The 17,547-nt window shown below is 43.7% G+C and overlaps 2 protein-coding genes across 2 annotated transcripts; both read right to left on the reverse strand.

Annotated features, from left to right (window-relative positions):
- Nucleotides 1-3,014: 3,014 nt before the first annotated feature.
- LOC9637709 (transcription initiation factor TFIID subunit 10) lies at nucleotides 3,015-3,639 on the reverse strand. Its single transcript, XM_002975052.2, has one exon. The coding sequence runs from the start codon at nucleotides 3,555-3,557 to the stop codon at nucleotides 3,126-3,128; it is 432 nt and encodes a 143-aa protein (XP_002975098.2). The 5' UTR covers nucleotides 3,558-3,639; the 3' UTR covers nucleotides 3,015-3,125.
- Nucleotides 3,640-3,700: 61 nt separating this feature from the next.
- On the reverse strand, nucleotides 3,701-7,479 carry LOC9628767 (UTP--glucose-1-phosphate uridylyltransferase 3, chloroplastic). The gene is made up of 17 exons (XM_024679971.1): nucleotides 6,543-7,479; nucleotides 6,323-6,485; nucleotides 6,119-6,268; nucleotides 5,904-6,065; nucleotides 5,680-5,852; nucleotides 5,565-5,631; nucleotides 5,346-5,512; nucleotides 5,130-5,288; nucleotides 4,989-5,080; nucleotides 4,843-4,937; nucleotides 4,715-4,792; nucleotides 4,568-4,663; nucleotides 4,430-4,504; nucleotides 4,298-4,374; nucleotides 4,084-4,246; nucleotides 3,967-4,030; nucleotides 3,701-3,905 (listed from the first exon to the last, which is right to left on the reverse strand). Exons 1-17 carry the CDS (start codon nucleotides 7,370-7,372, stop codon nucleotides 3,760-3,762), a joined length of 2,757 nt encoding a protein of 918 aa, XP_024535739.1. The 5' UTR covers nucleotides 7,373-7,479; the 3' UTR covers nucleotides 3,701-3,759.
- Between the last annotated feature and the right edge of the window lie 10,068 nt (nucleotides 7,480-17,547).

The following is a 17,547-nucleotide window of genomic DNA, read 5'->3' on the forward strand; positions in this document are numbered from 1 at the left end:
TACACGAATCACTGTCAAGCTTAGGTCGACGTGAGAGATGTGGCTGAGGCACACATTCTCGTGCACGAGGGGCCTAGCCCTTGTGTTGAGCTCTTTTTGGACTATCCAATCTCGAGAAAGTGAGTGATTAAAAGACCAATGTCTAGCTTTGTTTTGACAATCCTGATCTTTTTTTGTTCTCTTTTGCATCTCCTTTGAATACTTGAACCAAGAAGCAGAGAATGAAAAGACATTGTCACGAACCCTTTTGTTAACAGTGACGTGTTTCCAGAGAGACGTATCTTGTTTTTTCATAGTTTTCTTTCATAGCTTTGGAACACAGGATGTGTTTCCGCTTATGGAGTTCCATCATATCAAGGTTTTTGTGGTGCTTAGAATTTATATGGTCTTCATTCTTATTCCAGTATCAGGAAATAGGATGAGGCTATGTTTATAAAGTTCTCTCTCGTATCTTGGTGAGTTGGCTTTTTACTTTCAATTGCCACAGGCTTGCTTAAAGTTATCCAGCTTCCAGGTTACCATGAAAACGTAGTGAGCTTGGTTCGAGAATGAATTTCTGTATATCCACATGGAGCTGTAGAACATTCACGAAGAAAACACTGACCGAGGTGACGTCTCAAGTAAGTATATTCTTTTCTTAGTTTCTCATGACTGCATGGCAGCTCTTATAAATGCACGGCCTCGTTCACGACGTGAAGCCCGACAACATCTACATCAACGAAGGCGTCTACAAGATTGGCGACTTTGGCCTCTGGCGAGGATGGCGACTCGAGATATCTCCAGTATCAAGCCATCCACCAGCTCTTCTTCCGAGCTTGATCAACTCTCCGATGCATCCACAAATCGAGCTCTTTGAGAGGAAAAAACCTTCTTGGTCGCAGGAACACTAAATTAAACTTTATTGGCATGCAACCTGGATAAAACACCATGAAGTATCCAGTCGATCATATCCTTGCAATGGATAACAAGTGGTATCTGAACAAGTCCCTCAAGAAAGAGATATTCTCAGTGGAGTTTCCACCATGGTACCCGTAAAGTGTCAACCAAAGCTGGAAATTAAGTGCCTCCAAGTTACGTGGATTGAAAGCTTACAAGAAGAAGCTTGAAGAGGCTCAGCAATTCATCCAGCTCCCACTCTCCACCAAGCTCTGGCTGTCAATGAGCTCGTAGTGGCTGCCGATCTTCAGGACTTCCAGGCTCTTTGATTGGACACTGAGGGAGATGTCCAGTAAGAAGTGACCAACTTCGAAGGTGGAGTATCGAGGAAAATTTCATAAGTGCTCAAAATGGTGTCCTGCCATGTCCCAGCAAGGTGAAGCTCTTGAGGCTCCTGCTCGACACCGTGAGGCGGGCCCTGGACACAACCTCAAAATCCTTGACGTTGAGCCGACATTCGCATTGGCCTCTGGTGGCATGAAGAGTGAGAATCAGAGACTCCACAGGCGCCGAGGAGCGATTCACTAACATGTAGGCTGCTGTAGAATCCCCCGATAATGTGGAGGCTCTCGAGCGTGCCCATGCAGGACACCAAGTCCAGAAAAGTGCCCCAGCAGAATCCCCAATCTACTTGACTGAATGTGCACACGCAAACCAGATACCTAGAGACATTTATTTGACTTTTATTTGCTTCAAACATTTTACTTCCCCATAGAAACACCATTTGGTCTTGAATTGTTTTTGGCTCAAGCATTTTAACTTGAGGCAGCCTGCGGTGGAGCAGAGCAAAGATGATCCTTGTCCCCACAGAGAAGAAGTGGTACTTGTGGTAGAGCTCCCGCCAGCGCTTGCACACGAGAGTGCAGCACGTTGGGGTCGGCCAAATGAAAGCACAAAATCTAGTCACAAAGAGGAGGGTTAGGCTGTATTCTTTGTACAATTTGCCTTTTTTTCTTATTTAAATATGTGGTCAAAGGGTTTTAAGAGGGTATATATTGATAGGTAAGATGAAGAATTAAAGAGTGGGCATTGCGGAAAAGAGTTACATGGAATACTTTTTTGTGAATGTTTTTAGCAATTGTGATGTTATAAAGAGTCTAAAATATAGAATTGTTCATATTAGATTATATATCAATTAAAAAACTTACAAAAAGGGCTCTTACATATGTTAAAATGTTCCATAGCTATGAAGGTGATGCGGTTGCCAAGTTTTGCTTGGCAAACATGCTCACTACCCTAGCCAAGAGTATTGTGGAAGGAGGCAAGAGTGCGAGAGAAGCTTTGGAGGAAGTGTTTATAGACATGGACGAGCGCTTGCTAGCTGCTGGGACTGATTGTGGCCTAGCGAAGACCAAGATGGGGTTTGAGGAAGAGATTGATTGCGACGATGGCAAGGAGGAGGAGGAGGAGGAGAAAGAGGTTGGATCGGGCAGCACAGCGGTGGTGGCGCTCGTCTAGGCGCAGCAGAGGTCTCTGGTGGTAGCAAGCGTGGGGGACTCTCGTGTGATCTTGTCTGAAAAGGGGAGGGCAGTGGAGCTGGCTCGAGCTCATGAGCCCAAGGACCCCAAGGAGAGGTCCCGGATAGAGGCAGCAGGCGGGAAGATAATGCCCAATGGATCGCTTAGGGATGTGCTAGAATGGTGCACGCTTGCAATGTCACAATCCATTGGCAAGCTCAAGGGCGATTCCAGGCTTGCTGCAGACAAGCAGATCGTGATTGCTGTTCTGGAGGTTGTAGAGATGAGCTCACAAGCGACGACGATTTTCTAGTGTTGAGCTCGGATGGAATCTGGATGGAGGTGATTGTTGACTTTGTAGCGAGCCAGGTGAGAAAGGAAGTTGAATTGGAGGAAATATGCAAGGTTTGATCCAAAAGGTGGATGCCAACGACAACATGTCCATTGTCATCCTCAACCTTGCAAAAAGTGCTTACTAAGACAACCATCTGCTAAGGTCATTTGATAGATTGATTGAAATTGGTGATTTTTTCAAACATTGTAACTTTTATGGTGATAAAAACCTTAAATTTTGCATGTGCATAATGATTTTCCGGTTTAGGAAAAACAATGCTCAAGAAGTTAATTCCAGCAAAAAAATAATATTGCTCTTGTAAGTTAGATTTTGTCAAAAAGTATCCTTTGTTCTTTTGACCCTTCAGTGATTTCCGGAAGAACCCTAATAAACACCCATCACTGCTGGAGCTGCTGCTCGTATTGGGGCGGCTGCGTCGTCGGCGGAGCCGCTTGGGCGGCGCTGCCAGCCACGGCAGAATCCGCATAGTACTCCTGCCGCTTCACATTGACCCCAAATTCCCTCAGCGCCGCGGCCAGATCGTCGCTGGTGAGCACAATCCGCCCGCCGTGCTTGGGATCCTTGGCGCTACCGCCCGAGGAGGGGGCCGCGGCGGCCGATTTGCTGCGGACCTTGCTGTGCTGGAGCGCGTCCGACGCTACCTCGGACACGAATTTCTGCGTCGCCACAGCCACCAGGCGCGTGAGGCGCGAGTCGTGCGCCTGGAATCCCCCCGCGGCCAAGTAGTACTCCACCAGCTCCTCCGGAATCGCGGGAATGTAGTCGTCCAGCGTCGCCAGGAAATCCACTAGCATCGCATCGTCCGCCATGGAAAACACTAAACCCCCTCCGCTCGAGCAAAATAAAATGTTTGGGTAATATTCCCCGCCATCTTGAAGTATATTCTGTCAACTCTTGCTGCAAGTATATTCTGTTAGAGTTTTGAAAGAACAGGATATTCTACGACAAATGCTATGAAAAGGGATATTCCGTCTGCTTTAACTCTTAAAAAATAGTATGGAAAAATATACTTCATCGAGCGAATGAAGCCCTTAGTTGTGGCGTTTTGCTGGAGTTTTCCACCATTTCCAGCTCCACCTCTCCGTTTTCTCGCATTGCGTATTTCCAAGCCCACGATCGTGAGCTCTCTGGCAATCGCTCTAGTGTACAAGAAAATCCTGTAGAAGGAACTTCTAGAGTTTAGAGCTCTCGTATCTCAAAACTTTGGAGAGTTTTTACCTGTTGGTCCTGATCGTCTTACTCGCATCTTGTGTCCGTCTGGTACTTCAAAGACGTGGGAGCCCTGCAGCATTACAAGGTTCGTTCGTTTCTCGCTAAGAAAAAGATGAGGCTTGCCTTTATAACAACGTCCGAGGCATCGAACTCCGAGCAGCCTTTGAGGATGATCTTAAGAGACTCGTGGCGGCTCACTTTGTTCTGCCAGTACACGTTGGTGGAGCACTTCCAGTCGATTCCTTGGTTGGAAACTTGGACATTGTGGAAGCGACACCTCCCCAACCTGAAAAGCTTGCCTCAGTGATTGTTTGACGTGACCGAGGAAAGCTTTTACCCCTCGCCGTAGTGAAGTATGCCATCCTTTACGGTTCCCATGATATTTTCCGCCTCTACCACCAAGCTACCACTTACCTGCAAGTAACAAAAGTTAAGTTATTCTTTGAAGTGTAAATTTGACAATGCTTACATCGACATTGGTCCATGAAAGTTCTGAGATTTCTAACTGCACCTCTGATCCTTTTCGGATGGACCCGCCATAAATCTGCGAGACAAGTCTTTTTAGTTTAGCCTCTGAGAGAGACAACAAGAAAGCAAGCAGTGTTACCTTTTGACGAAAGATGTTCCACAATGGGCCGATAGCTGGATGTAGAAGAGCAATGAATGGAGGGCCTGTGTCAATGTAGCATTGATTTGATTCCATCTGCATGTTCACAAGCGTGTTGAGAAGAACAGAAAGTCCTGTTTGTCTCACCTCGTCTATCGCCACTCCACAAGACGTCAGAAGGTCAAACGCATTCCTCATAATATCAAGAAATGACCCGTCTGGTGTCTGTCGAGGAAAGAAGCATGATAACACTTCTTTAAGAAATACGAGTGTACCTGGTGGAGTGTTTGATCGTCGAGTTTCCTGCGCCTCTTTGCCGAAGATGTTACCTTTCTTCGTTGATTGTAAATAATAAAGGTGTCGAGATTATCTGATTAAAAGCAATGTAAAATCTTCAAATTAGACGTCGGATTGTTTCTACCGTGATCAATGGACGTCAATTGATGCTGATAATGGTTTTGGAGTGAGTCCGCAATGTTTTGCATTGTGCACTCGATTCTTCCTGCACGAATACTGTTCAAGAGAACTCTTAATAAACGTAGAGAGAAACCTCAACTCAAACCTTTGATCTACACCGTAGCTGTCCGTAAACGTAACAGGCTTCTTCAAGTTCATTATCATCCCAGGCAAAGAAGCACAGTCATTGCGTGATGCCACCTCTTCAACTGACTCAAGGTCCACGAAAAGAACATTTGTGTTTGCAGGAAACCTGGCTTGCATGCTGTAAAAGAAAGGCAAGTTAAAACCGATGCTGAGCAAAATCATACATATTTCTTGCCTGCCAGTTGAAACTGGGACATCTGCAATACCAAGCCTACTAAACTCGGTGTATTCGATGCATGTTGTGCCATATCTCCAGCGGCCATCTTCCGTTTTGCTCTCCATCAGCACGTTGACACCTTCGGCGGCACCAACTTTGCGGTCACAAGACGCAAAACCAAATTTCTGTTGACAAGCTTGCTTAACCTCCATATCGAAAACGAAAACGTAAAAGTACCTTGTTTTGATGCAAACCAACACCTGCCAAAGCTAGAAGAGTAACATCAGTAGCTGCAACTGGATTGCTGCACGGAATATATGGTCAAAATCTAAAAGAAACGCAAGATAGATACCTTATTTGACGTACCACAGCAGCTTTCCGGTTTTTGTCATAAAACCATTTGAATAATTCTGAATCTTTAGCCAACTTCCAAATGACTCCATGGCCGCCTGGCTTTAGCATCGGATCCAACGGACCTCTCACGACCCATTGGACGTTTTCTGCAGCTATTGTGGGCACCAAAGGCTGAAATTTGTGTAATGTGAATCTCTAGCACTAGACAAGAAGATTTCTCACCTGTTCAAAGAGCTGAAAATTATCTCTTCCTCTGCCAAACCATCTGTGACTTTCGAGTAAGTCTTTTACTCTCTCGTTATTCCGTTTTGCTGCACTCGTCATGATTGCCACCGGAGTGATCACCTGTGAGCCATATAGCTTAAAGTGGAAGAATTCTCGAGCCTGTAGGAACAGGAAGTGAATTAGCTCCACATCAATTCAAGGTAGGCTAGAACCTGTAAGTCGCGTATGAGGCCTTCCAACAAAGTCCGACCACAATATGGCAGCATTGCCACAGGAAGGCTTTCACCAGTCACGTCGTCGACAAGTCCCAAGCGGTCACCAGCTCCACCTAGAGGATAAATTTCTCCAATTTCTGCCAAGCGCTGCAGCATAATATGGCTAAGCCAAAACCTTCAGAAAGAAAAACAAGCGCTTACTTTCACGCCCCAGCCAGCTGCTTGAGTTGCAAAATCAGTGTCTTTTGAAAGATCTTTTCCTTCTGGGACGTGATAAAATGACTGTTGAGCACTGCGTGTCGCCGAAAATCCAATCTCCCCAGTTTCGGACGAGCGTATCAGCTCCATCCCGGCCAACTGGTACCTAGACAGCAAAGTCACAGTTAGCCAAGACAATCTTACGAGTTTCACCGTGACTTACCCAACAATGCCGCCTATACAATCGTAAAACCGCTCCAGAGAATCCAACACTCTCACAAAGCTCTTGAGCTTCGGCAAAACCTCGCGCTCATCCGGCTCTCCACGCCGGCGTTTTCTCTGCAACTCTGCCGTGACGTCCAAACTCAATGGCCACTGTATCAACTCTGAGGAAGGCTTCGCATCTTCAAAGGACTCTATAAGCTGTGTCATAAGCTGGAGCGTTCCCATCAATACACTCTTCTCCGATCCATTCACGAAGCTCATACCACCAAGGCCATTGCAACCATTGAGAATTTTCCTGTGATCGTCGGCGACACCACCACCCTCGTCTTCCAAACCAAGGATATGTCCCTGCCCGATCGCCACAAGGCACTTGAGCAAGTAGAGCTCATAGTCCCCAAGCTTTCTCATCGCCACAGCCACCACCTCATTGCAAAGAGAGCCCTGTTGGAACGAGAACACTGCCTGGACGCGAGGAAGGCTCCCGACGAGAAGACATCTCTCCCTCAAGCTCTTACACGCCTTTAGCCTCGCCTTTAAATCCGTTAGCCTCTCCAGCTCCTCCTCCAGCCTCCAATTCTTGCGCGACAGTGAAGAAGAACCCTTGCCGCCGTTACACACGGCGTTCTTCTCCGAGATCGGCGAGAGCGTCCGGCATTTGGACACCAGCTTCCTGTGCGAGCGGAAATTTCTTGATCGCGATCCATCCCTGTCCAGAATCACACTCTCCGGCCGCGGCCGCAGCAAGAGAGAGGTCTCCAGCGATCCACAGAGCTCCGTGACGACCGCATTGCCGTGGAACGACCGCTTGGCCGATGTGAGAGCTTCCATACGGCCGCTGGAGAAGAATCAAGGTTTCAGTACCTGGAATTCTCTACAGACAATCTCATCCTCGAATGAACTGGCGATAGACCCGAGACCTACACCTGGAGAGGGGACTAAACCCTAGGTTACGCTAACCTTGTTCGTTAGGGGATTCGTATATACCAGACATCCATCCTCGCATATACCTTATCCGGATAAGCGCGCCTATTAAGATGCAAACCCTTTATAAAGAAGAATGAATGTTTAGTTCTAAATAAATATTTAGATGTAAGAAATCAACTTCTATATAGAATCAACCAAGTTGGCAAAAAATTAATTTATAATTATATTCTATTTTGTGTATTTTTAAGATTTTAATATTTTATGAGTGAGAATTTTAAAAAAATTTTGGAGATTAATAACGCTTAAGAAACTTTTCATTTCTTGAAAACTTGTTCAATTTGTAACTCTTTTCTATCAAATAATAATAATATATATTTACAAACTGGTGAAGTATCATAGTCATAATATACCTAATTGTTTGCTATTTTAAAAGATATTATTTTTAAAATATAAAAATTATTATCAATATTTTTAATGATAATTAAAATTAAAAATAACATAATTTTTGCTTAATTTTAATTTATTATTTTAATATATATTTATTTAAATATATTAATTATAATGTGTTTTTACATTTTAACATCTTTAATATTTTATATATATATTTTATCAATCTTATAAGTATAAAATGTAATATTAATAAAATATTAATTATCTTCTATGTTATAGTATAGAAGATTTGTAAATACATATATGTATATACATATGTTACCTGGCTAGGTAATAGACTAATTATAGTACTATAACATATAGACTAGGAATTAAATCTGGTCCATCCATTTTTGTATATAAACAGATCTAAACTTCAATTAATATACCTATTTTTTACATTCATGAAGGAGAGAAGCATTGCAATTTATACATAAAAGACAAAGCTTTTTAGCAATGCTTTGCTCTAGTGGTTAGGATTGTGTTTTTTGTTCTTATTTCTTCATTCTCTTTTAGATCTAGATATATTAACTCTTTGCTAGAATTCTAATTATCATTGTACTTAGATCTACTCTTTCTTCCATGCCATCATCAATCAAGAAGTATATAACTTGAAGCTACTAATGTTACTTTATCAGATTGAACTTTTGTGGGGTGTGATTATATTGATGTCACACCCATCTTTTGTGTGTTGCCATTTCCAATTTCCATGGGACGTGATTACACAGTTTGTCTTCTTCTTAGTGTTTTGTCATCTTTTTGATATGGAATGTAATCATGACATCGATTGACGAGCTATGAATAATGTAGTTTAATTTTTGGGAAATGTTTAAGGATCAAGTTTGTGGGATTAAAAGCTCAAATGGATTCCATATCATTTTGACATTATCGAGTCCTCATAGTAATTTAGATGTTAAATATGTGCATGAAGTTGAGAATTTTACTTTTGTTTTATTAGTTAAGTTTTTGATCAATTTTGGTGTTAAGTATTTCCCTGTTCCATGAGTTTGTCTTCTATAATTGTTTTTCCTTATCTTTTCTTATTTTTTCCTTTTTGCCTTGACATTTCTAAAAAAAATTCTTTAGAAGCAAGGGGTAGAAGGGATGGATTAGAGTCCAACCCCAACCATGGAGTGAGAGCAAGTTATAGTGCATATGGTTTTCACCTTCTATCCTATGATGGTTTATCATAAAATAACTAAAAAATATAACTTAAACCCTTTATGTGCCATATGCCACATGTCTAAGAACAGTAGAGTGAAACCTAAATTTTAAGGCTTTGGGCCACTAAATGAAAAAACAGAGCTAAATTCTTAAGCATGGAACTAAGGAGTGGAAGTATTAGAGTACAGAGCAACTCCTAAGTATACAACCCAAAGAGTAAAGGGACAAGAGCATTCCAAAACTCAATGAAATCTAACACCATAGACTAAATATAGCTAAATGATATTAACAGAGATGGAAATGATATGCAAACATGGAAAAACCATATAAGTCAAATAATATAATCCTCTGTAACACTATTCGGTAAAGCAAGTTCATCATTGATAAATATTCATTGAGTGAAGCAAGTGTCAAAAATCCTCGATGAAGTTTACAAATAATCATTAATCACAAAACAACTAATAATCACTTTTTAACTTGCCTTTCACAAAACCCAAACACAAAACTCATATCATTGAGTCATATATTTATCCAACAAAAAGGTAACACCCTAGGTACAAGATATAGGAATATGAATAAGCATAAACTAAGTGATTACTCAAATTCAATTGTACAACAATTACTCCACCAAAAGATATAGGAATATGAATAAGCATAAACTAAGTGATTACTCAAATTCAATTGTACAACAATTACTTCACCAACATGTATACCCAATATCTTTGAGTATGCATTAAAGAGGTTAGCTATATATGATTAACACTCAATCGCAACTAAAGTGAAGACCATGACATAAACTTATATTGGTATACAACCTCTTAATAAACAAAGCTATAGTACAAGTGCTAACATCTCAACCTCAAACAATTAAGTTGGATATCACCATCCTTAACTACGGCACAAGGCAACTAAAACCAAATCAAAATCAGTGAGAGCTCACTACTCTCATAGAGTCTAATAAAATGAAAAATGCAATTTGCCACCAAATACAATGCTATAAAGGAAAGGTACAAGGGTCACTTTTCTAAAAAAGTGCAATAGCCATTTTTCTACACCAACTTGAAACATTATTCAACTCAATTATCTTAGCCCCAAAAGTTAGCATCCCTTTTGGGTCGCATCATACAAACTATTTACTAATGTCTAAGCTAACTAAAATCAACTTTAACCTTTTCACTAGTTTATATTGGCTTATGAAAATAGAATGGTTTTTGAGCAAAATGATAAATAGATCAACCATTGAAAAAGTTTAAGAAAAATTGTGGAAAATTTTTCCATTTTAGAGAAAGAATAACTTTTAGTCTAGAAATATAAATTCTCATAACTCAACCAACTTCCTCCTACCAACAACTTTATATAGGTTCACCCTAACATAAATTTTCATGACCCAACAGTATGTCTAATCATTGAACATCTTACCCATATTTTTTATATCTAATACTGACATCTGTAAAATGCAAATAAATACCCAAAACTTGATCATAAAGATTACATCTTCAGATATCCATATTGCATTAACACTCTTTTTCAATCACTCTCAAGATCTAATGTAAAACCAAAACATTAATAAAAAAAATTGACATGGAAAATCAAGTTCTAAAGAAAATTCCTTATCACTCAATATAACAATGCCACTTCCATTAGCACAAGTGCTAACAAAGTTAATGCTTTAACTACATACCTTTTCCATCCAACAACCTACTTTATGTGCTAACAGATTTATCAACAAGCTATAGCAAATAAATGCCATAGCCTTTTCCATCACTAAATTCCCAAGGAACCAAGGTATCAACTCAAACTTAATATAATAAATCATTATTGAGAATTAAGTCAAAACTACTTCAATGTTATTACTTGCAAGTAGATTAGTTTTACTATCAACCACTTTGGGGTTAATTATTATTTAATTAAGCAACTTCGTAAACACATTACTCACAATCATATGGATATGATATAGAAATCATAATAACTTAATCATCAATCGAGCAACACCATGAGCAATACCCATGTCACTACTACAAGGTTTATATGAGTATCAAATGCTAACCCAATTTAACAAAATACAACATAAATGTCATACCCCACCAATATAGATTTATAACATCCAATATTACTAAATTTGTTTATAACATAGATAGGCTCATACCACACTTTTTCCGACTAAACTCAAAACTAATTTAACATCAAGTTATTCAAGGAACAATAGCAAAGTTCCCTAGAAAAGCATTGAGCATTGTAACTAGAGTTATCAATAAGAAGCCTAGACAAAATGGTTTAGTGCTTCATTGTTATCCATTCCATAATTCACCACTTGTAAAACCATTATAACCAACATGCTGTAAACACTCATGAGTTTGGACTTCCCGGGAGGTCACCCAGCCCAGTACTATTCAAACCCAAGAACGTTTAACCCCAAATATCCCAAGACCCTTAACCGATTGGAAAAGGGGGTGCACTCTTGTTCATGGGCCCTTTCCCTCTATATTTGAACCCCTATGGATCGTCTCTCAAGTCGTTCTCTTTGGTTGCTTACAATCCACCACGCTTCCCTGCAAGTTCACGCCCTCGTGAACGGAAGCTGAGAGCCGCAGCTCTCCCGAGAGCCCCGCTCTCTTGACACCCTACCCCTCGGGTCGAGCCCAGTGGGAGCAAACTGGACCAGCCAGATGTCAATCAACATATGGTGTGATTCCCTTAGCCAACCAACAGAGTCGGACCTGAGACCGCTCCGATACCAAATTGTAAGCCACAAATTTTTCTTTTCCAATTTGCCAGCTTACCTCGTCTATCCGACCAACTCTGCCTTGGCTTGTGCTAAGTTCCCTCGCCAAGGTTCTAGCCTATGGTACCAGCTCCTACTTGGTCCTACTTGGTTTCAGCTACTCACTGCACGAGCAACGGAGTGTTAGCCATCCATCTACGGATTCCCAAATCTCTCCCAATCCCCCTCCCCGGGTTAGACTAGACTTAAGGTTTGGCTACACTCCCCGCAGGCACAAGCAGCCAAGCACACCAAGCCTCCAGATTCCTAACACCTCTTGGTACCACAAGACTTGATCATGGAACCCTCTAAATCCCAAGCCTTGGGTGCAGCACTTGCTTCGGGACCTCGGGGCGAAACACCGTGGCCTAACGGCTCGGTATGGGTACCTCTACCCCCGCACTTCCATCCCGAAGGGAAGGCCCAAGCCCCCGGAAGGGCGAGGACCAATGAGCCACAAGGTACTCAAGTGGGGCACCACTCCACCTGAGCCGGGAGCACCGCAGTCGGTTTCCCTTTCGGGAGTGGGAGCTGCTCTTGAGCACTTCCTTGGATGGCCCCTCTGGCACCAGCCAAGTCCATGCTCACTCCCACCCAAGGCCCCTCGGTCCCAGTCTCAACCTCAAGTCGGTTTGGAAGCCCAACTAGAGAGTCCCTTCAAAACTAGTTCCTAGACCTCACTATCCCTACTATACTTTTGGAAGCCCTTGCAGCCCCCCCCCCCCCCCGGGAGACGCACGCTTTGGGCTTTCACCCCTTGACCCGTATTAGTATTTGGACTTAGTCTCTGGCTCGATCTCGGACCCGATTTCGGATCCGACTTCGGATTTGGTCTCGGACTCGATTTCGGACTCGATCTCGGACCCGATCTCGGACCCGACCTCGGACTCGACCTCGGACTCGGTCTCGGACCCGATTTCGGATCTCGGACTCCGTCTCGAACTCGGTCTCGAACTCGGACTCAAACTCGGTCCCCGAGTCGGTCTCGGACTCGATTCCGGACTCTATCTCGAACTCGGTCCTAGAGTCGGTCTTGGACTCGATCCTCGACTTGGTCCCATCCGATGAACTCTTTGTCATTTCGGTCAAGCTTTTGGGGATCCTTTAGCCTACGACATCTCGAGGAGTCGGTTCCTTACAACTCCACCACCCATAGAAGAAGTTTGATGCCCACATCGAACGTCTCGTTTTATCCTACGACTTGTTGACCATGTCTCCGGGGGCATCCCCCCACTTAGCGGTGTGCCTAAGTTAGCCTCCCCGGCCAAGAGCCCATGACAACGGAATATAGGTGTCCCTATACTCCTCACCTCACCACGCCCTAGTATGGGGTCGGGACTTGAACCCAGCCTTGCTTTACTAGGGGGTTGGGACTCGAACCCAACCTCCATAGAATACGTCTACGGATTCGACATCCCCGCGGGGAGTCGGGCGTAATGCCCTACGCCTGGTCGACCTATCCAACCCATGCTAATTAGCTTACCTTTGGCGCGCCTTCGGGTCCCAACATATGCCACTTGCTCAACTTTGCAAATTGATATTTTTAATTGAATTTTGCATAAGTACATAGAGTTCTGCCTTGCAGAAATTCCTCCACTAGATCTCGCGCGTTCACTAGGTTCTCCTCCGGTTCCCATGTTGCTTCGCAGTGTGGAAATCCTTTCCACTTCACATGGAACTCTCTCACCTCGCGTCCTTGTCGCTTGCTCTTGCGTGCATTGAGGATGGCCTCGACTTCGTATTCCTCTTCCCCTTGGATAACCTCAGGTAAAGGTCTCACTTGGTCCTTGCGAAGCGGATCCTCAAAGTACGGCTTGAGTAAATTCACGTGGAACACTGGGTGCATCTTCCCCATCTCTCGAGGAAGTCGGAGTCGGTAAGCCACTTTACCGATTCGTGCCTCAATCTCGTAAGGCCCTGCGAACCTGCTTAAGGAACTCAAGATCAATTCATTTACAGGAATACATGCATCTTTACCTTTGGGTCAACTTTCGGCTGATCCCACTTGCTAGTCTGAGGTTCTTGGTGTTCAGCCACACCTTCTCCCCAGCTTGGAACTCTACATCCCGACGCTTCTGGTTCGCGTATTTGGTTTGCCTTTGTTGAGCCCGTTCCAAGGAATCCCTCACTAGATTCCAAATGCTAAGTCTTTCCGCCGTGAATGCCTCCACTGCGGGCAACTCTCCATGATACTCGGCCACGCCGAGTTCCACAGGACCTTCAATAGCTCGCCCATTGATGACTTCCCATGGACTCACCCCGATACTCGAATGTGGTGAGTTGTTATAACACATTTCCGCAAGTCCCAAATGACTTACCCAATCGGTCTGGTCTCCCGAGACATAGCATCGCAAATAATCCTCCAGCTGCCTATTCACCCTTTCCGTTTGTCCGTCTGTCAAGAAGTGTTAGTGCCAACAACTTGACTCAATACCCCATACCTGTCTGTGGGTGATAGGCTGTGCTGAATTTCAACTTGGTGCGATACTGTTCCAGGAGAGTCCTCCAGAACCTACTGGTGAAGATCTTATCTCGATCTGAGATGATCTCTTCTGGTCTTCCCCGCACTCGAACCACTTGTTCGAAGAACAGCTTTGCCACACCTTCCGCATCCACCTCCGTTGTGGTGGGTATGAAATGTGCCATTTTCGAAAATCGGTCCACCACCACGAATATCGCATCAAACCCCTTGCTTGGGGGGAGTCCCGTGATGAAGTCTATCGTAAGACATTTCCACGGGCGATCTGGAATTGGGATGCTTTGCAACAAGCCCCCACTAGCCTTAGTCACGGCTTTTACCTGCTGACATGTTGGATATGTCTTTACATAGTCTTGGACGTCCTTAGCCATATCTGGCCAATGGTACTTCCTTTTGAGTAAGCCCATCGTCTTGGGCACTCCACCGTGTCCCGCAAGAGGTCCATCATGACACTCTTCTAAGGCCACCTTCCTTAGTTCCCCTTCTGGAACATACACCCTCGTTTGCTTGTAATAAATGAGTCCGTTACGTTCCGCATAGCCCGTTTTCTCTTCCGTTGGCAGCTCACCTCTCTGGTGAGCTTCCCGCGCCTCTAGATTCCTCAGCAACACTTCCTATGCTAGACCATCATTCTCATATGCTGTCCGCACATCGTCCCAGAAGGTTGCTGTTGCGCTGGATATTGCCAACCTCAAGCTCGCTTTTCGACTTAGCGCATCCGCCACGATGTTGCTCTTCCCAGGCTTGTACAGAATTTCGCAATCAAACTCGGCCAAGGCATTGGCCCACCGACCTTGTTTCCCTCTTAGGTCGGGCTGTGACAAGAAGTGTTTCGTTGCCACATTGTCCGTGTAAACCTTGAAGTGTCTCCCAAGGTAGTGTCGCCACTCCTTGAGCGCCTTGACCACCGCAAACAATTCCTTCTCGTGGGCAGGCCACTTCCGTTGAGCCTTGTCCAGCTTCTTCGAGAAGAACGCTACCGGATGGTTGTCTTGCTTCAAAACTGCGCCCAATGCAAAGTCCGAAGCATCCGTTTCTACCTCAAAGTCCTTACCAAAGTCTGGTAATGCCAATACGGGAGCTTTCCTCAACTTCCCTTTTAGGTGGACGAATGCCGCCTCGCATTCCGCTGACCACACCATCTTCCCTTTTCCTGTTTGGTCCGTTAAGGGCAGGGCTACTCTCGAATAGTGTCTGATAAACTTTCGATAGTAGTTGCATAGCCCCAGGAATGCCCTCAACTCGTGTACATTGGATGGTCGCTCCCATTCCTAGATCGCTTGGACCTTCTCCGGGTCCACCTTGAGCCCGTCCTGGCCCACCACATGCCCGAGAAACTTTACCTCTTGTTGAGCAAAGTCACATTTGCTCTCTTTAGCATACAGCTTGTGTTCCCTTAGTTTCTCAAACACCTTCGCCAAGTGTTCGGCATGCTCCTCTAGCGTCTCGCTATAGATCAGGATGTCATCGATATAGACGACCACGAAGTGATCCAGATAGGGTACAAAGATGTGGTTCATTAGCGCCGAAAACGTTGCCGGCGCATTACATAGCCCGAAGGGCATCACCAGAAACTCAAAGCTCCCAGACCTCGTTCGACAGGTTGTCTTCTCGACATCTTCCTCGGCTACCCTGATCTAGTAGTATCCTGACCTTAGGTCAATCCTCGAGAAGTATTTTGCCTTTCCCAACCTATCGAACAGGTCTTCAATCCTTGGCAAAGGGTACTTGTTCTTCTTTGTATACTTGTTGAGCAACCGGTAGTCTATGCACATGCGCATAGATCCATTTTTCTTTTTCACAAATAACACCGGCGCCCCATACGGCGACTTGCTCAACCTAACATACCCTTTGCCCACCAACTCCTCTAGTTGGCACTTGAGCTCCTTGAGTTCTTTTTCGTTCAAACGATAAGGGGGACGAACCACTGCCTCAGCACCCTCGACCAGTTCAATCTTATGTTCTATCGGTCGTGCTGGGGGTAGCCCTGCCGGTAGCTCCTCCGGCATGGTATCCTGGAATTGGTCCAACACCCGCTGGATCACTAAAGGTACTTCTTCCATTCCTGTCTTTTTGTCACTCTTCACCGAGAGTAAGCACAAAAAGGCTGCCTTAGTTCCTTTAGTGAGTTGTCCTCTCGTGGACACCAGGTTTAAGCAGGAATCTTTGGCCTTGCCATCTCCCAGCAATTCGCCTCTATCCTTCGCTAGAATTGAGGAAGAGGCTCCGATACCAAATTGTAAACACTCATGAGTTTGGACTTCCCGGGAGGTCACCCAGCCCAGTACTATTCAAACCCAAGGACGCTTAACCCCAAATATCCCAAGACCCTTAACCGATTGGAAAAAGGGGTGCACTGTTATTCATGGGCCCTTTCCCTCTATATTTGAACCCCTATGGATCGTCTCTCAAGTCGTTCTCTTTGGTTGCTTACACATGCATCAAGGTAGGGACTCTTGATTGCATGATGTGAACATAAGCAATAAATTCATACTTCGTTACTAAATCATCTTTCAAAGAAAAAAAGATGATTTGACCAAACCTCAAACTTACATTCACATTGTTTTCAGTTCAATCTAAGAAAAGTTTATGAGAGAGCATAGGCAATGACTATTTGAACCAATAGACTAATCCCTATAGTCTTGATTGATCCACTTATAATTATTATTATGAATTTCCATTGCAATGGATTCCAAGCTTTCATTTTCTACATCTTTCAACTGTGTAAAAATATTTTTTGCAAAACCCTTTTCGTATTGGAAATCAATTTTTGCAAACTATAGTCTTTACTCCACCAAACCCTACACCTATTTAGGACTTTCATACATGCTTAGAAAGGATCCACTAGTGCCATGTTAAATAGCTATGGACTAGTCTATTTGCCACTATTAGCAAACTTAGGGAAGGTTTACTAAATATGGAATGACGCTAGATTGTGAATTTAGGCATAGAACAAACACTATTGTGTTCAGGACAATATTTACATTCTGTAGATATGCCAAATTATCAAATCTAAACACTTTCCAAATAGCAATTAAGAATTAATATAAGATGCATAATAGCAAAGGGTTTGGCAAACATGGTAAACTATCATCTAGCAAATATTGATGAACCAAACTCAATATCACTGGGTTCCCAATATTAACAAGTTCAAGTCAACAATATAAATTTCTCATCACTATGTCAAATATGCTTGACTAAATAACAACTTAAGATTTCTTTCCTTAGTGCCCTTTCAGTTTAAGT

The sequence above is a fragment of the Selaginella moellendorffii genome, unplaced genomic scaffold (genome assembly GCF_000143415.4).
Source record: "Selaginella moellendorffii unplaced genomic scaffold, v1.0 SELMOscaffold_26, whole genome shotgun sequence".
Taxonomy (NCBI): Eukaryota; Viridiplantae; Streptophyta; class Lycopodiopsida; order Selaginellales; family Selaginellaceae; genus Selaginella; species Selaginella moellendorffii.